Source organism: Gekko japonicus, unplaced genomic scaffold (assembly GCF_001447785.1).
Source record: "Gekko japonicus isolate JY-2015 unplaced genomic scaffold, Gekko_japonicus_V1.1 scaffold56, whole genome shotgun sequence".
NCBI classification, from domain to species: domain Eukaryota; kingdom Metazoa; phylum Chordata; class Lepidosauria; order Squamata; family Gekkonidae; genus Gekko; species Gekko japonicus.
This window is the reverse complement of record NW_015169779.1, coordinates 1900345-1922179: the sequence shown is the minus strand read 5'-3', so window position 1 is coordinate 1922179 and position 21835 is coordinate 1900345. Positions and strand designations below refer to the sequence as shown.

Below are 21835 nucleotides of genomic sequence, written 5' to 3'. Positions count from 1 at the left end.
CCAGCTCCACCCCCCCCAAATCTCCAGGTATTTCCCAAGCGTCAGCTGGCAACCCTGCATCACATTTTGTGTGAGTATTCTGTTATTCCTCTCTCTCCTAACCAGTGTTCCCTCTAAGCTGAGTTAGTGTGAGCTAGCTCACAGTTTTTTAGCCTCCAGCTCACACGTTTTTGTCTTAGCTCAGGAAGGATGGGTCCAGAGCCAACTAATTTATGCCGTAGCCAAATTGTTTGCTCACAGCTTTAATGCCAGGAGCTCACAAAGTAGAATTTTTGCTCAGAAAATTCCACAGCTTAGAGGGAACATTGCTCCTAACCTTTTCCAGGTCCCTGCTTCTGTACTTCTGATACTTCTGCAGTTCTGATACGTTGTCTATGGAAATTAAAATAATAGAATAAAAACGAGTTGAGCAGTTCCGTACAGCCACTGTACCTCTCGGTGCCCAGCAAAAGTCTGTCCTTAACGTATATATTTTTCCTTCCCAAACAAATCTTTCTGGATAGATTTATTGAAGGGAACAAAATAGAAACCATTTCAAGAAATGCATTTCGCGGCCTTCGAGACTTGACCCACCTGTAAGTCTTTAATGCTAACTTGGATTTTTTCCCTGTCTTGTATAAAATTCGTTTTCCCAATACTTACATATAAGAACGTAAGAGAAGCCATGTTGGATCAGGCCATTGGCCCATCCGGTCCAGCACTCTGTGTCACACAGTGGCCGAAACCCAGGTGCCATCAGGAGGTCCACCAGCAGGGCCAGAACTCCAAAGGCTGTTGCCCCCCCCCAAGCACCAAGAACACAGAGCATCTCTGCCCCAGACAGAGTGTCCCATCTAGACCTCTGCTCCATATGTCTATCCAGTCCCCTCTTGAAGCTGTCTGTGCTTGTAGCTTTTGTCACTTCCTGCGGCAGTGAATTCCACGTGTTAATAACTCTTTGGGCAAAGAAGTCCTTCCTTTTTTTCTGTTCTAAGCCTACTGCTCATAAATTTCACTGAGTGCCCACGAGTTCTTGTACTGTGAGAAAGGGAGATAAGTACTTTTTTCCTCTACCCTCTATCCCATGCATATTTTTGGAAACTTCTATCATGTCACATAGGCTTGCCAAGTCCCCCCAGGGAGCGGGGAAACCCCTGCCCCAGAGGCCCGTTCCCCGCCGCCGGTGGATCAGGCCCCGGGGAGAACCCCACCCCCAAAGTAAGCAACGTGCACATCACCCGGAAGTGACGCGACCACGCCAGGCACGCTGGGGGCGGGGCCACGGTCATCCGAGGGAAAACTCTATGGTTTTTCCTCGGATGGTCGTGGCCCCGCCCCCAGCGTGTCTGGCGTGGTCACGTCACTTCCGGGTGACGGGGTTGTGGCGCGTGTGCGTGCGCTCCAGGAACAAGCAGGGAGCTCCCCGCTCCAGCAGCAGGTAAGACTTGGCAACCCTAGTGTCACCCCTTAGTCATCATTTCTCCAAGCTAAAGAGCCCTAACCTCTTTAACCTTTCTTCATAGGGGTGGTGTTCCATCCCCTTGATCATTTTAGTTGCCCTTTTCTGCACCCTGTCCAATGCTGTAATATCTTTTAAAAATATCAATAGAACTGTAGCGCAGTTCATGTACAGTCTGCAAAATCCTGAATGGAATCTGGCTTCTTCATCCTGGAATCGTACAGTTTGAGGAACCGAAGCATTCTAGCCCTCACAGATGCAGAGAAATGCTTGTGTTAAATGTCAATCAGATGTACCTAGGGATGCCAGCCTCCAGGTGGGACCTGGGGATCCCCTGGGATTACAGCTCATCTCCAGACTACAGAGATCAGTCCTCCTGGAGAGAATGGATGCTTTGGAGGGTGGGCTCGAGGGCATCGTACCCCACTGAGGTTCCTGCCCCCCTTGGGCTCTATGCCCAAATCTCTGGGAGTTTCCCAACCTGGATCTGGCAACCCTATGCCCCCATCCCCTCCTGGTGGCCAAGGGGGACCATAGGAAAGGTGGTGTATTTGAGGACTTAATGGCGCTATCCTCACAGCACACTCTGATTGTAACCCGGTCATTCTGTTTGTATGGAGCACTTTATTTGTTTTGTTGTGATTTAATAGTTTTTACTGTTTTACATTGTTTTTATGTATGGGCTTCTGCCCCTGTGTAAGCCACCCTGAGCCTGTTCGCGGGGAGGGCGGGGTAAAAATGTAAAAAAATAAAGAAAAAATAAATAATTTTTTTGATAGTCTCACATTGATGGGAGTCACCATGGTTTTTATGGCTAATTATTGCTCTTTCGGGACTGCGGTGGCTTAGAGGTTAAGACACCAAGCTGCAGACTGGAAGGTCTGTAGTTCGGCAGTTTGAGACCCCAGTGCTGCATGACGGGAGTGAGCGCCCATCTCTGGTCCCAGCTCCTGCCAACCTAACAGTTTGAAAGCAAGAAAACGCAAGTAGATAAACAGCATTCTGTGCGCCTTGGCATTTAGTCATGCCGGCCACATGACCACAGAAACGTCTTTGGACAGTGCTGGCTGTTTGGCTTGGAAACGGAGATGAGCACCGCAACCCTAGAGTTGGATTTGACTGGCTTGTCCATGTAGACTTTTCAGACTGTGTGATCTTAAATAATTAGGAATAGTCTAGCATCTTCCAGGGTGCCCATATGGGCAGGGGACTCTCACCAACCCACCCATTAGAGCCCCTGAAATAGCAGCTAGACACCATTTCAGAGGCTCCAGCATTTGCACAAAACTCCCTGGCCTTAGTCGGAGTTGCTGTCTGTCACTCATTCCCATTCTCTCTTTCCATGCGGCCCCACGTGGAGGGTTGCCAGTAGGGATGTGCATTCGGTTCGGACAAACTGAAAAAAAAGAATAATGCCTATTCGGCATTATTTGGGTCTGCCTACAACCGAATCAGATTTCCCAATCTGATTAGGCTGGCTGAAAAGGGGTTCCCCAAATGGATGCTGTATGTTTCCTTTGCTGGGTGAGGGGAAGGCATGGGGAGGCATTTAAATGCCTCCCCACTCCTTCCAGGGAAGATGGGGCCTTTCCAGGCCTTCCCCGGCTTGCCTGCTTCGGTGGGCAGGCCGGGGAAGGCACGGGGCCGAAAGTCATTCGGCCGGCCAAGTGACTTCCGAATCGGCCTCCATTGCCGAAAGTGGCATTCGGGAGTCATTCGACCGGCTGAATCACATTCAGCCCAATTCTGCCAAATCCGAATCAGGCCGATTTTTGCACATCCCTAGTTGCCAGCCTCCAGGTGAGGGGTTGGAGTTCTCCCAGAATTACAACTGATCTTCAGGCTGCAGAGATCAGTTCCCCCGTAGGAAATGGCACATCACATCCCCACTGAGCTCCTTCCCCTCCTACTTCATTGGGGTGATGATAATAAGGAGATGAGGAGGAGCAAGGAAGATCAGTGGTCTTCCATCCAGAATTAATTCCCCCGATAACCAGGAGCCATAAGGATCTGCAGCTCAACGTGTGATCTCACTCCACTGTGGGGGGGAAACACACTGTGCTTCAGATGATGTCTTACCTGCACTGTTGGATCTCAGATAATCCAGTTATGCACACCCAGCCCAAATGAGTCTCTTCCCATTTAACCACCCGGGGCAGGCATCTACCTTTCCTGGCCCCGAATTTCCAAACCTCCAAGGAATTGAAGAGCAGGAAGAAAAATGGCCTCCACATAGGTATGCTCTAGAAATTTCCCCTAGTCTCTGTGGTAAAGACCAGCCTAGATTGTCACCCAGAAGTGACATCACATCTTCCCCAAACTCCACCCTCCTCTGGCAGCGCACCCCCCCCCCCAAATCTCCTGCCATTTGCTGAGGCAATGCTGGGAATCCTAGCTGGAGGAAGGTTTCAGACTTCGTTTAGGGCACGTGTTGTACTTTGTTGTTATAGCCTGTCAGAAGGCCACTCCACCACTGCAGTGGGGAGGAATGTTGCAAAAGGCCCATGAGGTTGTGGTGCTTGAACAAAGAGGGTGGCTTCAGGCTTCAGGCCTGGTTCACAACCATCATGACCACGATGAACCAGGAAGGAGCTCAGCTCATCCTTGGCCTTCCTCCTCTGGAGTTCCTTGTCTCAGTTCTCCAAAAGCTGCTTTGTATCATTTCCGTTGCCGTCCTGTCCCAGATGTTGATCTCTCCGGCCAGTTTAACGTTTGCCTCAGTCAAGCATCAGTGAGGAAGTCTCCCCAAGTCCTGCTGCCCACAACCTTCATTGTGAGGCCCGGAGATATCCAGTAATTACAGCTCATCTCCAGGCTACAGGAATGAGTCCCCCTGGAGAAAATGGCTGCTTTTGAGGGTGGGTTCTATGGCATACCAAACCCCACCCTCTCTAGGCTCTAGCCGCAAATCTCCAGGAATTTCCCTATCCACATCCTTTGCATGGGGTATGTTCTGAGTACTGGACAAAGTCTGTTCACTGCTGTTCTTCGGGGTCCTGGGTGGTGCCCCTCTTCCTCGCAGTCATCAAATGTGCCTGGACAAACCATCCGTTGGCAGCTTGTTGTTGTTGTTGTTGTTCAGTCGCACAGTCGAGTCCGACTCTTCGCGACCCCATTTGATACTGTCCATGGGGTTTTCTTGGCAAAGATACTGGAGTGGGTTGCCATTACCTTCTCCAGGGGATCACTCTTGGTCTGTTCTCTGCTGTGGCCTGTCCGTCTTGGGTGGCCCTTCACGGCATAGCTCACAGCTTCATCGAACCACGCAAGCCCCCTCGCCACGACAAGGCAGTGATCCGTTGGCAGCTTAGCTTGTGCATTTTCCCCTCCCCCTGCCTCAATACTGAAAACAGACTGTCTTTGTGTTTTTATGAAGTCCGTTCAGGGCATTCTGGGTTTCCTTGAACTGAAAAAAAGGTTCTATTAATTTCATTCATAATCCTGTTACTCCTTGTCAGCGCTGGAAACTGGACAGCCTCCAACTGTTAACATTAGCTAAGTGTTGCTGTGTTTAGTTATTATCATCTCTTCTACTGCTCTAACACCTAACTTTACTTTTTCCAGCTCTTTGGCCAACAATCAGATTAAAGCTCTGCCAAGGGACATCTTTGGTGATTTAGATTCTCTGATTGAACTGTAAGTAAAGCCAAAACAAAGGTCTTCTTTGTCCTTCCTCAAAACAAGCAGACTGCAAGCCTGTTTTTCTGTGGGTTTTTAAAACCAGGGCCTGGAATTCGGAATTTTGTGAATGAGATTATTGTTCCCGGAACTGGTGCTAAAAGTCAACATATTTGGCTTCTTATTCTTTTTTAATCTGTTGAAAACATCTTCATTATTCTGCATGCTGATTCACTGCCCACCAACTATATGTATGACTGTTATTTCTGTTTCCGTTTCATTGTGTCTGAGGAAGTGAGCACCACACAAAAGCTCACCCCCACTGGACTCAAACTTTGCTCTGCAGCTTGAAACCAACACGGCTACCCACCAGATTCCATATTGGGCCGGTGTTTACTAACTGGCAGCCTGAATGTAGGCAGTGTGGAGCATTCAGTCACACCCACTGGAATCAGTCGGTTTAGAGGCACCAAAGGCTCGAACTGTTGGCAATTTGTCTAGTGGCGTACCTTCCATTCTCTTTACTGATAAATTCCTATAATAATGTTTACCCCATTATGATAAAGGTCTTACCCGTAACCCGTATTAATTCTTCTCTGCGAAGGCTTCTTCTAACATGGAACCTCCATGTTCAGAGGCAGTGTAGCTCTGAATGCAGGACAGATTCAGGGATGGATGGGACAGAGTCCTCCATCAGCCCGTAACGGGTCAGCTGTGTATACACATATTGGTGAGTTGGATCTGGACCCCTTGGAAATGGGAAAGGAGATTTAACCCTTCTATCTCCACTTGGTTTTCTAATCACAATCAAGCTTCCTGTGCTATTATTGGCATTGTTAAAAAAAAGATATGTTTAACTAACCTGTCATTTCCCCTTTAAAACAATAAAACTAAAGTGGGGATCCCAGTAGGGGTGTGCGTTCGGGACTGCACAAGAGAGCCCAAAGCTGAGCCAGTGGGAAGACTGCTCCCTGCTGGCTCCGCTATTTTCCAGGCTGACTTCTGCAGTCCCTTTAAACGCACCCTGTTTAAAGGGACTGCCGAAGAAAACTAAAAAAACAGCTGAGGGGAGGGAGCAATCTTCTCCTGCCTCTCAGCTGCTTTTTTTTTGTGTGTGTGGCTGTAGCATTGCTTTTTCTCTCTTTTTTCTTCTTGGGTCTATTGGACCCCCCCAAAATCAGGATTTCCTCCAGTAACACTGGCCATCCTTTTAGAAGAAAGGAACAAATGTGAAGAAATCCCTCCTGGTCTCTTTTCTGCCACCCAAGGACGTGACTGGCATTAGTGTAGCAATTAGAGTGGCCAGCTCCAGATTGGAAACTACCTTGGCGAGGTATATATGAAATAAAATCTATGGCCCCTTAGCAAAGGGAAGGGCAAATATGTATTCTTTCAGATATGATAATCAAGCTCTGAACTTTTGGGATTGCATTTAGGGACCAGACAGTTTTGGGATCAAATTAGTGGGGACACTAACAAAAATGTCACAACATCTGGTGAAATCTGAGGTTTCAAATTGGAAATCCAAGCTCTAGTTTTGAAATCTGGGATACTTTAAGGTCGCAGTCCTAGGCATACTTACTTGAGAGTTTCATTGAACATAGAGTGGCTTGCTTCTGACTAAACATGCATAGGATTGCACTGTAAGAAAAAGTTGAACTGTCATATAATTAGGCTTTAACAGTGTTCATTTGAGTAGATCAATTTGCCAAATCCAGTCATTTTTTTTAATAACCCCAAATCGTTATATTCAACAGCAACTACAATGTGGAATTTTGTCTAAAACCTATTATTAATATACAGACATGGTTTTTTTTCTAAGGAAGCTGGCGCAGAAGGTGTTGTGAACTGAGAATTTTCTCCCCTGAAATTATTTCTTCAGGAACATCCCTTAAAAACTCCAGACGGTTGCTAGAATTTCTATTGCATCTCTGCATCAAGCTGGATATTGCTTGGAATTTCCAGTTACTTTCTTCCACATTGTCTTTTTTTCTTCTTAACCAAAAGCAGTTTTGACAGGCAGCTGCTTTCCTTGAGCCATTTCCCAGTTCACTTTCATCCGTTCATCACCCCCCCCCCCCCCCCCCCCGCCGCCGCCATTGTGTGTATGCTGATATGTAATTCTGAGCCCACAAATGGCAAGGGGGGGGGGGTTAAATAGCTCCTCCTCAAACAACCACTCTCCCTCTTGTTGTTCCGCTCTTAACTACCCCTCCAGCTGCTTTTCAGTTAAAATAAGATCGCTGACTGTTGGGGTCAAGTGGAGAATAGCCTTCTGCTCTGGCTACGAAGGCTGCTCATAAAGAATTTGCTTGTAAAGTGTACATGCGGTGCTGAGTAATCGCTGCGTTTCCTGACTGCGCTGGCACAGCAGTTGCAGTGCCCTAGTTTAGGGTTTTTTTACTTGGCACGGCATGCCAAGAGAACAGATATTGTACCAAAAGCAACTTGGCTAGAGTCATACATTGAGGGATGCTTCTTTTTCAAGAATATAAATATAACAAGCAGGAACTCTAGAAGACTTGCAGGAGGCATCTCGTTTCCCGCTTCCACACTATTTCTTCTTTCCCTTTCCTGAAAGCCCTCATAGCCTCTCCCCTTTTCCTACTTCCTTGTCTCCTTCCCACCCCATGGCCAACTTACATTTATCTGCCCCTCTGTCATCAGCTTTCTCTCTCTCCTCCCCAACAGCCTCTAGCCAGGAAAACTATGGCCCAGTTGTGTGGTGCTGGCCACTTGGCAAGGCCCACTTGCATGGTAGGGAATGCTCAAGGACTTGAGGGGTGGCACTTCACTTTTCCCTCTATCCCCCTCCCTGGCACTATTTCCTCTTTCCTTCCTTCTGGCAACCCCCCCATATCCCCTTCCCTTCCCTGCCTCATTCTCCTCAGCCATTCACCAACCTACCTTTTTATCTGCGTCCCATCTTCAGATATATTTATTACTTATTTACTTCATTTATACTCCATCTTTCTTCACCATTTCTTCATTAAAACAACTGTAAAAGGAGTTAAAAGAGTTAAAATTCATACGAAATAGTTAAGATACAAACAAAACACAAAAACGTTGGTTAGGAAGGAGAGATCACTGAGGCGATGTGAAGCCAGACAAAAAAGGGCTTCACCCACCGGTGGAAGACAGCAACAGTGGGCGTTGAAGGTTAAAACCAGTCTCTTGAATTGGGTCTGGAAGCCAGTGTAGGTGGCCCACCAAAGTGGTCTGATCCCTGTGACCCGCTCCAGTCAACATGCTGCATGCAGCATTTTGTACCAGTTGAAGTTTATAAGCACTTCTCAAGGGCAGCCCCGCACAGAGCACATTGCAGTAATCTAATCTAGATGTAACCAAGGCATGGGCCATAGTGGCCAGATCTTTTCTGTTCACAACAGGCTGCAGCAAGCTAACTAGTCGAAACTGGTAAAAGGCTTTCCTGGCCACGGTTGCCTCCTGCTTATCCAGTGGTAGGCTGGGATCCAAGAGTACCCCACAGACTACAGACCTGTTCCTTCAAGGGGAGTGCAAACCCCACCCAGAATGGGCGACACCTTAAATCCCAGGCCAGACCTTCCACCTACCAGTAGTACTTCCGTCTTGTTGGAATTAATCCTCAGTTTATTAGCCCGCATCCTCTCTGCCTGTATGTATATGCTCCTGAAGTGCAAAACGTTTACTGCTAGGTGGCACTGATTTTTTTTTTTAATGGGACCTGACCATCTCAGGTCGGTTTATGTGTCAATGGACCCTGGATCACTGGCCTGAATAAGACACCTTTGCAAAGTTTGAAGCCTCCCTCCAGCCTAAAGACCCATCCCCTGACTTAAATGACACCTCCTCCAATGGACAGACTACTCAGGCTGGAGAAAGGCGCTGAACTTTGCTGCAACTTGTAGAATGTAGGCCATTGTTTGGAGAATGAAGGAACACCCTGAGAATATGGAAACTGGAAAGAATGTTGAGCTTGAACCACTGACACCTGCTTTTAAATCCTTGCTCAAGAACCGAAAGGGTGAGAAGAAAGTCTAATGAAGGGCCAATATTAAAAACCTAGTTAAAACTTATAATATACAAAAATACAAACTACAGGCTTGTTACACAGATAAATTGGGGGTAGGCTCATATGTACTATCTGGAGTTTTTCTGGTGCATAATGCCAGTTATCATGTTAATTTTTATCAGTAGGGACGGACATGAATCAAACCATGAAGCAAAATTTGGCACAAATTTGAAATTTAAAGGGACTGCACTAGACAGCTCAAACCAGCTGCTCAGCTGCTTTTCGGGCTTTCTGCAAACCCAGTTTAAAAGGGCTGCAGTCCGTTTCAATCCAGTTTGCGGGGCCACGAACCACAAACCAGTTTGGTTCGTGAACAAACCTCTTGGTTCGGTTTGGTTAGTGGTTCAGTTCGTGGTATGGCTGCGAACCACGAGCCAAACTGTATTTTCGCGGTTTCTATCCATCCCTGTTTACCAGTTGCTTACAGATACCACTCTAATGAACCATGGAAATCTGTGAATTTTATTGCACTTCATAAATAACTGTTCTGGCAAAGGGGCCATGGCTTGTTCCAGCAATTATCATGGATCTTCCTTTATCCACAAGATCCTCTTGTCTGACAGCAAACATTCGCAGCTATCTTGCCACATGGACATTTGGATTTACTTTAATGAAGTGAACAGACACTGGGGGTTAGCATGTACTACACCCAGACAACCCCTGTTCATTTCATTGGGCTACATGTAGGGCCAAAGACTGTCACAGGCTGACCAGAATTAGTTTGGTGTGGTGGTTAAGAGTGCGGTCTCTAATCTGGGAGAACCAGGTTTGATTCCCCACTCCTCCACATGCAGCTGCCGGTGTGACCTTGGGTCAGTCACATGTTCTCTCAGAGCTGTTCTCTCATGGGCAGTCCTTGAAAGAGCTCTCTCAGGGTATCTGTTGTGGGGAGGGGAAGGGAAAGGGATTGTAAGCTGCTCTGAGACTCCTTCGGGTAGTGAAGGGTGGGGTGTAAATCTTCTTCTTCTTCTTTTAAACTGTACTTTTAAAAAAAGTTAAATATGACATGGAAGTTTCTATGAACCTTTCACTCTGATCAACATCAACCTTTTCAAATCTGTTTTTTTGTGTGTCTTTTTAGAGATTTAAGGGGAAATAAGTTTGAATGTGACTGCAAAGCCAAGTGGTTGTTTTTATGGTTAAAGATGACAAATTCCACTGTTTCTGATGTCCTGTGTATTGGTCCGGCAGAATTTCAGGACAAGAAGTTAAATGATGTCTCCAGTTTTGACGACGAATGTACCACTACAGGTAATTCAGAAAGTATATTTCGTTGGCAATGAATATCCAAAACTGTCGTTTCCTCCAGGCTTTGGTGTGTTAGCACTTCAGCCGGCTTCTCTTTTTAAATTATTCTGTACAAGGGCACTGATTGAGAAGCCATTACGTGCCATGTTAATTAAGAAGGCTGATAAAATATATATTTTTAAAAACTTTCCTTTCTTCCCATCACCCTCCAGCCGCCGCCTCCTTTTCTGAGCCTCTCTGTCCCATAAGCTTCTTTAAGAATCCACCTTGATCCTCATGAACAAAGCAAAATCACGTTTAGCCAAGGCTAAGGATGGAGCTAAATGTTACAGACAACTTGCTTCCTTCTCCATGACCCCTAATAGCACTTACCCAGTATCATTATGTTCCCACATTGCAAAGTTTCCTGCCCCTTTGCTGGGGGCCGCCAGTGCGTGGAGAGGAGATGGGGAGACAGTGTGATGACATCAAGTTACCGCCAGGTTCCCGGTTAAATCAGTTCTCAACACCAGCCAGTTTGTAAAAAGCTAACTTTGGCTGCGGTCACCCGGAGCATTAGCCACGCTACAGAGATGGAAGATAGGTGGATTTTCCGGGCACGATCACAGCGCCACATCTGGGAAGCGTAGAGCTCCCGTGGCTCACCCGAGGCTTCACTCCGAAGATGCGCTGTAAAAAACTAGTACCTCCGAGGTACTAGTTTCCGGAAACCGCAGGGGCAAGGGCGGGCGTCTGATCGTGTTTCCGGTGGCATCGGGTGCCCGCCCATGTCCCCTCACAAAAAGGTTCCCCCCCCAAGTCTCCATGGGATGCGCACAAGCACCCAACGGAGCATGCGCACACTTCAGTTTTTTTTAAAAAACAACCCTGTTTGCTGCGCCGCCCCGCTTCTTTGCCTGTGGTGTGATCGGCACCTCCCCCTAACCACGGGACCTCAACCGGACGTCTAATCGCGCAGCCACGCTTCCCCCCACATTTTCCAGCCCGTGTGACTGGAGCCTTTATTGAGACAGTTGATAGATACCATCCTGGACACATCTATTGTTAGGACTGATGTTAAACGTGCGAAGGTTATAGATACAGTGGATTCAAGTAAAGGCACTAAAGATCGGGACCCAATCACCCCATGGTATTTGCCTACCAGAACTAACTGTCAGCTCCCCCCCCTTTCCCCCATAGGCACGTAGCCTTTACCTAATAATAATAATAATAATACTTTCCATTTATTAATCGCTTTCCCCAGTGGGCTCAAAGCGATGTACAGTTACTCAAATACAGACAAGGGACTAACAATGTTTGTAGGGGATAGGGAAGACAACATATATATTCATTTTAACTGCACACGCCGATACTGCCCGGTGTAGAACTAGTAAGGAAAACAGGATCACAGATATTTGAGAAGCCAGGACATTTGGCATCGCTAGGGTGACAAGCCCCTGGCACATCAAAGAGAGCGATAGAGGAACCTCCTCTCCCAGTAACAGGCGAGCTGTAAAATGCAAAATGCACTGGGAGCCTGACAGTTACATGATGAGATTCACTTGGCGGGATCAGCGGAGAACTAGTTAGATGCTGGTTTGGTCAACTGCAACATTTAGCCCCACCTGACAGGTTCCACAGCAAGTAACTCTTCACACACGTTTCCTAAGAAGCGTTATGCTTTATTAGTGTACAAGACTGGTACCATGTCCACAGGATTATTGTTAGGAATAACTAGAAGGCGGGAACATCCCAATCCATATAGCTGGGCAAGGCAACTAGCTAAGCAAATGAACTTTGAGCGCGCGGGCGGGAAGATTCCCGGCGGGAGATTACATAATGAGCGGGAGAGAGTCGCAGGGTTTCCTGAGAGCAGAAAGATTCACACCAAATGTGGACCCCAAGCCCTCCCTAATGCACAAGGCCAGACTGATAACGGCGTCTAGCTCCCACGGTCTCCCTGGCACGTTTACGGCAAGCTGCTGAGCTGCAAGCAAGGTGGGAACAGGGAAGGGGAGACTACACAGATATGGCAGCGAGCTGGCACTGCCCTAAGTTTCCTGTTTTTAAGGATACAGAGAGAAGGGGCACGAGCACACTGCAAAGGCAGCCCGAATTTTGCTTTCCTGCTGAAGAAGAGACCGGCCACGTCTAGAACTGAACTATGGCTTTTCCCTCAGACGACAGAGTCTGCTGCAGAAAAATGGAAGAGTTCTGCCTTTGGGCACAATTCTTTCTTATACCTTTATGTCCGTTCTTTGGACCCCAATCATGTTTTTTTTAAGTTTCTACCCTTGCTCTGCTCTTATGTTACAGCAGGAAGAGAGTCATTTTAAGGACATAAGGAGAGCCCTGATTAACAGAGCCACAACTAGCCCATTTTGCACCCAAGGCAAGAAAATACAGTTGCGCCCCTTATACTTTCATAGTAGTTATTTTGACAAAAAGGTACATTCATAAAGAAGAAGAGAAGAGGAGATTGGACTTATACCCGCCCTTCACTCGGAGTCTCAGAGCCTTTCCCTTCCCCTCCCCACAACAGACACCCTGTGAGGTAGGTGGAGCTGAGAGAGCTCTCTCAAGAACTAACCTTGAGAGAACAGCTCTGAGAGAACTTGTGACTGACCCAAAGTCCCACCAGCAGCTGCATGTGGTGGACTGGGGAATCACACCCAGTTCTCCCAGATTAGAGTCTGTTCTCTTAACCACTACACCAAACTGGCTATAACAAGAGTAATAACAACACAATGTTTTTGTAGTCATCATATACATTTTCTGTGCCCCTCCGCTTTGTGTGTGCCTCACTTGCCTTGCCCTTGTTATAGCTCTGTTGGTGAATCAGACCAGTGGCCCACCTAGTCCAGCATCTTGTCTCACACAGCGGCCAATCAGTTATTCTGGAGGGTCAACAACAGGGCGTAGAGGCCACGACCGACCCCTCCTAGCAGTGGTATCCGGAGGGCTCCTGGAGCTGAACAACAGTGAGGTGGAAAGAAAAAGAAAGAAGTCAGTGATTCAGAATGGATGCATTCAGCAAAACATGTTCTAGCTTTCAAAACAGGAGCAGGAGAAGGAAAACGCTGAGAAAGCAAGAGCAGTGCCGTCAGTGAAGGAACAATCTTGTGACCAGCCTCTGGGATGGAGATAAAATGCTTCAGAAGGTGTTACGGTGGCGTGAGGTGGAATTTTTTAGAGTCCCATGCTGTGAAACAAATGGCTCCGATTCCTTTACCTTCTACCAGCTTCTGTTACTTTGGAACAAGCTGGGTGTATCATTTAACCTTCTGTCCTTTGGCTTTCACGAAGTAGCAGGTAGAAAATATTCTCACAGGGATGTTTTGTGGAGAATTTCTCACTCTTAAGGAAATTGCCCACGGGAAGTCTAGCAGGAGAGGGGAAGAGGGCCTGGAACGTGGGGTCCCTGAACTTTACAGTGTACAACAGGGGAATAATTTGTCACTTCCCTTTGCTTCCTGGGAGTTAAGGAACTGCGATAGGTGGTGGCCAGAAGATCCACATCATTTTTTTTAAAAAGTCTGTCCCAATCACATCAGTTGGGATGGGGTGTGTTCGATAGCAGAAAATGGGCACACTGTGTTCTGCCCGCTTGCTGCTTGGTATGTGAGCCAGTTTGGTGGGTGAGCCAGTTTGGTGTAGTGGTTAAGGGCGCAGACTCTAATCTGGGAGAACCGGGTTTGATTCATGTACATTGTTGTAACTGATCTTGTGCTGGTCACGAACCGTAATAATAAATTTGATTTGATTTGATTCCCTACTCCTCCACTTGCACCTGCTGGATGACCTTGGGTAAGCCATAGTTCTGGCACAGCTGTCCTTGAAAAAGAGCAGTTTCTGTCAGAGCTCTCTCGGCCCCACCTACCTCACAGGGTGTCTGTTGTGGGGCGGGGAAGGGAAGGGAGTTTGTAAGCTGCTCTGAGACTCCGAGTGAAGGGTGGGGTATAAATCCAATCTTCTTCTTCTTCTTGAAAAAGAGCAGTTTCTGTCAGAGCTCTCTCAGCCCCACCTACCTCACAGGGTGTCTGTTGTGGGGAGGGGAAGGGAAGGGAGTTTGTAAGCTGCTCTGAGACTCCAAGTGAAGGGTGGGGTATAAATCCAATCTTCTTCTTCTTCTTGAAAAAGAGCAGTTTCTGTCAAGAGCTCTCTCGGCCCCGCCTGCCTCACAGGGTGTCTGTTGTGGGGAGGGGGAGGGAAAGGAGTTTGTAAGGCGCTCTGAGACTCCCTTGGGTAGCGAAGGGCAGGGTATAAATCCAATCTCTTCCTCTTCTTCTTTCTGCCTGTAATCCTCCAGGTATGCTCCTTCCTGAGGTAACTAGTCACAGGGGGAGGGCTTGACTTATGTACCTTTATTGTTTGTTCAGAACAGGGAAATTCATCTGGGCTCAGTGTTCCCTCTGAGCTGAGTAAGTGTGAGCTAGCTCACAGTTTTTTAGCCTCCGGCTCACACATTTGTGTCTTAACTTGGGAAGGATGGCTCCAGAGCAAACTAATTTATGCAGTAGCCAAATCACCTGCTCACAACTTTAATGCTGGTAACTCACAAAGTAGAATTTTTGCTCACAGGGCTCCACAGCTTAGAGGGAGCATACCCTGGGCTGCTTTCTGTGCTCCTGTGTGATAAACAAAACCAGCATTTTCCAGATCTGTGGCCCATTTTTTAACTCCATCCTGCAATATAGGACCCACTCTTAATTTTTGTTTGTAGTGCATATTTCTTGCCTGTCTTAGGCTGTGTTCAGGCTTCACAAACAAATGAACCAAAGTTTGTTTTATTTACGTATGCACAAAGTTGATATCCTTCCATTCTGCCCTCCCAAGGGCCACCAAGGCAGCTAACCCTTTAAACTGGCGAGAGCCAGTTTGGTGTTGTGGTTAAGTGCGCGGACTCTAATCTGGGAGAACCGGGTTTGATTCCCCGCTCCTCCACTTGCACCTGCTGGATGACCTTGGGCAAGCCATAGTTCTGATAAGAGCTGTTCTTGAAAAAGAGTCGTTTCTGTCAGAGCTCTCTCGGCCCCACCTACCTCATGGGGTGTCTGTTGTGGGGAGGGGAAGGGAAAGGAGTTTGTAAGCCGCTCTGAGACTCCTCTGGGTAGTGAAGGGCCATGGGGTATAAATCCAATCTCTTCCTCTTCATGTATGATACAGTCACATTTTAAAACCATTAAAACCAACCCCCCCCAACACACATCAACAAAACAAATTAAAAACAGTTAACATACATACAAAGACATAAAAACATCAGGAAGGACGGTGGATAACTGAGGGAATTTCCAAGCAAAACGAAGAAGTCTTCATCAGATGATGGAATACGGTTGCCAGGTCTGGGTTGCAAAGTACCTGGAGACTTTGGGGGTGGATCCGGGAGAGGGCGGGGTTTGGGGAGGGGAGGGGCCTTGCATGGTACAATTCCATAGCGTCCACCCTTCAAAGCAGCCATTTTCTCCAGGGGGGCTGATCTCTGTCAGCTGGGGATCAGTTGTAAAAGTGGGAGATCTCCAGGCCCCACCTGGAGGCTGGCAACCCTATGATGGAAGGTGGTAACAGAAGGAGACAGATGAATCTCCCTGGGGAGAGAGTTCCAGGACCAAGAAGACCCTCTCCGGGGCTGCCACCCACCTAACCTCAGAAGATGGGGGAACCTGAAGCAGGACCACTGAAGATGACCATAAGTGGTTGGGCGGTTTCATAAGGGATTAGACTGTCCTTCAGGTATGTTGTTCTCAAATCCTGTAGGGCTTTGAAGGTCAAGACCGGCACGTAGAATTGTGGCCAGAAACAAACTGGGAGCCAGTGTAGCTGGGCCAAGACCGGAGAGACGCGGTCCCTGTCATCCACTCCAGTCAACATCATGGCTGTCGCATTCTGTACCAGCGTGTGGTGTTCAACAAACTGTGTTTCAGTTTCTTATGTCCTGGGAAACTGGCACTTGTTTGAAACCAGGAACTCTTAGTCACACTATGAGCAAGAGAAGAGAAAGAAGCATGCAAGTGCGGGGTCGTGGTGGATAGCTCAAGGAAAGGGTCAGCCCAGTGTGCTGGAGCAGTGAAGAAGGCAAACTCTATGTTAGGGATTATTAGGAAAAGGACTGAGAATAAGATGGCCAATATTGTAACCCCCCAGTCAATGCTTCCTCTAAGCTGTGGAGTCTTGTGAGCAAAAATTATACTTTGTGAGCTACTGGCATGAAAGTTGTGAGTCAGCGATTTGGCTGCTGCGTAAAATTAGTTTGCTCTGGAGACATCCTTCCTGAACTATGACAAAAATGTGTGAGCCGGAGGCTAAAAAACTGTGAGCTAGCTCACACTAACTCAGCTCAGAGGGAACACTGCCCCCTGTATAGATCTGTGGTGTGGCCTAATTTGGGATACTCTGCACAGTTCTGGTCACCGTATTGTTGGAATAGGCAAGGTCTATCGTGAAGCCTTATGAAGAAGATCTGAAGATCATCCTACAGGGGGACAGCTGAAGGACCTGTAGTTAGCATAGCTGGGCTACGGACTTCCCACTTTTTCAAATTATGCCTTTGCTGTCTCCTGATTGGCTTATCTGAAGACTTCCTGCTCCTGCAGAGCTCCCTTCTTCTTGTTGTTCCTCCTATAGCAGTCAGGTTGGAAAGTTAAGGTTCTCTCTCTTCTATATTCTATAACAGTTTGTTCTCCTTTAATAAACCAAGGTCCCGGTCACATGAGCCAGATAATCCGCAGGGGAAGTGAGGCTTTTAGAGACGGAGCAAAACGAAGTGCAGTAGCGCGATCTGACGTTCCCCCGAGGCGCCGTGCTCAGGCCTTTGGCAGCTGATCACACTAAGCGAGGCAACACAGCAGTACCACGTTTGTGCGCATGCACAGGACGCTGACGGGCGCTGGCTGCGACAGGCTACCTGCGCTTCCCCAACCAGACGCCCACCCGTGCTGCGCGTTTTCCGGAAGATACTGCATGGTTCCTAGCAGGGGTCATTTCATAGGAAAAGAGGTGCAGGAGCTCATTAGCATAACTCATTTGCCTATGCCACACACCCCTGACATCACCGGACGTGTGTCAGAAGGCAACACCCACCGCTCAGGCTCCACTGGACTGTTTTGGATTGCTAGCTATTGGGGGGGGGGGAATGCAGAGGAGGGAGAGCTTGTACCTGAATAAAACTTGGTATTAAAGGTGCCACTTGGACCGAGAGGCCAGGGGTGGTCTGCAACTTACCTGGCTGCTTCTTGCTCTGACTGAGGGCTGCTGGGAGCAGGGGGTGGGGCTTGTTGCATGTGCCCGCCCCCCTGGGCTCTTTACTGCCGGACCTCCACTCCTGTGCGCTCCTGCAGGAAATGACCCCTGGTTCCTAGTATCTTTTAACTCTGCTTCTTCGGGCCGAAGCTACGCGTTGGAGACGGGCGCGCCATGCTTGCGAGATGTTGCAGTATGATCACGCCCGTTTAATCCGCCAGCAAGCCGTCCGTCCCTCTCACAGGGCAAATTCTCCGTGTGACCGAGACCTAAGATTTTTTCCTTCTAAACAGTGTTCCACTTCCTTGCATGTTTAAACTCTGCCAAGACATATCTCCAAAGGGACATTGCAGAGCTGGGAAAAGTATAGAAGAGGGCAACCAAGATGATTAGGGGGTTGGAGCCCCTTCCCTCTGAGGAAAGGCTGAGGAGTCGGGGACTTTTCAGTTTAGAAAAGAGATGACTTAAGGGGAAAAAATGACAGAGGTTTATAACAATATGCATGGGGTTGAAAGAATTGACAGAGAACTTTTTCTCTCTCTCTCCCAAAAGACCAGAACTCGAGGGCGTCCAATCAAGCTGATGGGCAGTAGGTTCAGGACAGACAAAAGGAAATACCTCTTTACACAGAGAGTGACTCCAATGTGGAATTCGCTGCCTAAGGGTGTAGTGATGTCCACGGGGATTGTTGTTGTTCAGTCGCACAGTCGAGTCCGACTCTTTGCGACCCCATGGACCAGATCACGCCAGGCCTTCCGGTCTTCCGCCGTCCTCTGAAGTTGGCTCAATTTCATGTTCGTTGCATCTATGACACTGTCTAACCATCTCATCCTTTGCCGTCCCCGTCTTCTTTGACCTTCAGTCTTTCCCAGCATCAGGGATAGACAGCTTTAAAAGGGAATAGATCGATTCTGGAGGATAAGTCTATCAATGGCTACTAGGCATGTGGTTAAGGGGAACCTCCACATTCAGCGGCACTAGTCGTCTGAATCCCAGAACCAGGAGGCAACATCAGGGGAAGGCCTCTATGCCCTGTTGTTGGCAATCCAGAGAAACTGATCGGCTGCCGTGTGAGGCAGGATGCTGGATGAACCACTGGTCTGTTCCAGCAGGGCTTTTCTTATGAGAAAGACACTGCATTGTGACCCATTACAGTAAATCATGGTTTAGCAGGATGACTAAATAAAGCCTTTGTGTGAGAGAGATACTTTTCAGGAGTATTTACATGTTTTTCAGTAATGTCAGTATCATTTATCAGTTTCTTCATGTTTTCAGCACAGAATAATTTGTAAAAAAATGTGTGTGTTTTTTTAGATTTTGTAGTTCATCAGGTTTTACCCTATCAGTCGGTTTCGGTGGACACCTTCCATTCAAAGAACGATGTGTATGTGGCCATCGCCCAGCCAAGCATGGAAAATTGCATGGTGCTAGAATGGGATCACATTGAGAAGAACTTCAGGAGTTACGATAACATTACCGGTAAAAAAGACGAACGCATATATCTTGTTTGTTTTCAACAATTCCTACTTCACTTTGGCATATTTGCATGCACATATCAGGGAAAAAACATAAGGAGATCCAAAGGGAAATTATGGGAGATAGAGTTTATAAGTGCATTTGTACTGGAGTAATTTTGAGAGGCAGAAATATTAACTTAGGCGTACCAATTTCTATTGGATGGATTAATGATTATAATTTACAAATGAAGTGGAAGCAAAATAGAACTTTGAAACGGAGATGAGCACCGCAACCCTAGAGTCGGATTCGACTGGCTTTCGAGCAAGGGAACCTTTACCTTTACCTTTATTGCCAGTGCCACATATCTACAGCGGTTTGCCATATGCAAGTTGCCTGTCATTGCTATTTTCATGTCAGATGCTTGGTTCCTGCACCTTTCTTCTGTCTGAACAGTGCTGCAGATGCAGTCTTGCATTGTGACGCACGTTCCTTCCGTCTTTCTTCACTTCCATTGCGGTGCTATGAGAATGGAAGAAAGTCGTAGAATTCAAGTTAATGGATTTTAATGACATTGGGGGGGGTAGATATTAATTCTGAACGGTACATTCTTTTTAAATGGTTTTTACCATGTAATTAATTTTAGTTTCATGAAATAATCTTTTTGCCTATTTAAATGTTTAGCGGTATATAATTTGTTCTTAAATTGTCTGCTTCTAACCCTGCTGCTCTGTTTGAACCAACAGGTCAGTCCATAGTGGGATGCAAAGCTATCTTGATTGACGATCAGGTCTTCGTGGTGGTGGCTCAGCTCTTTGGTGGCTCGCATATCTATAAGTATGACGACAGCTGGACCAAGTTTGTCAAATTCCAAGACATTGAGGTCTCCCGCATTTCAAAGCCAAACGACATCGAGCTCTTTCAGATAGAGAGCGAAATGTTCTTTGTCATCGCTGACAGCTCAAAAGCTGGTCTGACCACAATTTACAAATGGAATAACAAGGGGTTCTACTCTTACCAGTCCTTACACGAATGGTTCCGAGACACAGATGCCGAGTTCGTTGACATAGATGGGAAATCCCACCTAATTCTATCAAGCCGCTCACAGATCCCCATCATTCTGCAGTGGAACAAAAATTCGAAAAAGTTCGTCCCGCACAGTGAGATCCCCAATATGGAGGATGTCCTGGCCGTGAAAAGCTTCCGAATCCAAGACGACCTCTACCTTTCCCTCACAAGATTTATAGGTGACTCAAGAGTCATGAAGTGGAACAGCAAACAGTTTGTGGAGATCCAAGCTCTTCCTTCCCGGGGCGCCATGACCTTGCAGCCGTTCTCCTTTAAGAATAATCACTACCTAGCCCTGGGCAGTGACTACACCTTTTCCCAAATCTTCCAGTGGGACAACGAAAAGAAGCTCTTTAAAATATTTAAGGAAATCTATGTGCAGGCCCCTCGTTCGTTCACAGCGGTGTCCACAGACAGAAGAGATTTTTTCTTTGCTTCAAGTTTTAAAGGCCACACACAAATATTTGAACACATAATAGTCGACCTGAGTTTATGAAGGAGCCGTGGGAGGGAGGAGGGCAGGGTGGGGTGGGGAACTCATGTACAATGAAGTTTTCTCTCAAAACACACACAGAGAGACAGAGAAAGGACAGATTACTCACTTCCAGAAGGTAGGAGGCGCCTTGCAGCATTAGTCAGGAGTTTTCTGGATTTTTTAGACGTTTGCCTATTTAATCAGGGATTGATTGCATTAACTTGGTTAACTGCATGCCATGCCCATTTTACAGCCTATAATTACTCTTGGAAAGCATGCCACGCTTTAGAATTAATTCTAATGCTTCTAAAACATCAGTGCAAGTACTGAAGGAGGAGGTGGGAAAAGCAGAAGGGGCGAGATAGGGCACCACATTGGAACAAAAGAGGAGGGGGAACACACCCACGTGGCGGCTCTCCTTTTAGCTGACCTTTTCAGGACTAGTATTTAAGGAGCAATTCCACGTATTTCCCCATGATTTGGTTAAAGGAGTGGGGGATGCTTGTTCTATCATCTTTGCTTTTCGCCGGCGGCCTAGGTTGCCCCTTGGAATACCCACAGGAAGAGGAAACAGTTCTGCTTACTGGACCTTTGGAGGAGCAAGTAGAGGCTGAGCCCCTAGAGGGCATTCCTTAGCCCTGATTTAGAAAAAACTGAGGGTTTTTTGGAATGCTCAGTCTGTCTGCTTTAGGGAAGTAACTTACATCTTCCCTCTGAAGGTCAACTTACCATATCCCTGCATTCGTCAGTCCACTTGGCTCTGAACTACAGTGATAATACAGAGATCTGTGGCTACCTCCAACCCAGGGCTCTGCCATGTATCTTTCCAATCACAGCTAGTAAAAAGGTGTAATGTAACACAATCCCATGCAATTCATCCATCCCCCCCCCCCAACCTGGGATCTAACCCATGTTAAGTATGTCAAAGGACCTCAACGTACCATTGAATTTTACAAAGTCTTAACTCTCCCACTGAACGAAGCAGGACTAGGTGGTGTTTTGACTTGGTTGGCTAGGGCTGCCAAGTCTCGTTGAATCGCGGCGGGGGATCGTCATTCTTCACAGGAGCTCTGCTGCGGGGGACGGCAACAAGCGTTGCACCACCGTCACCAGGATGTGACGCTACGCGTGAAGAATGACAATCCCCCGCTGCGATTCAACGAGACTTGGCAGCCCTATGGTTGGCTGATGCCCTGTTAATTTTGCCATGTTTCTTTCGGATGTGAGGGCGATCCGGCTGCGACCTCTGCCACCCCATTGATCG

General features: G+C 47.4%; 1 protein-coding gene across 1 annotated transcript in view; it reads left to right on the top strand.

The window, feature by feature from the left end:
• LGI2 (leucine-rich repeat LGI family member 2) overlaps positions 1-21575 on the top strand; it is a 38092-nt gene extending 16517 nt beyond the window's left edge. The window contains 5 exon segments of the mRNA XM_015416748.1: positions 504-575; positions 5003-5074; positions 10192-10361; positions 18888-19052; positions 19775-21575. Coding sequence (XP_015272234.1) covers positions 504-575; positions 5003-5074; positions 10192-10361; positions 18888-19052; positions 19775-20592 — 1297 coding nt within the window. The 3' untranslated portion in view covers positions 20593-21575.
• The last annotated feature ends 260 nt before the right edge of the window (positions 21576-21835 follow it).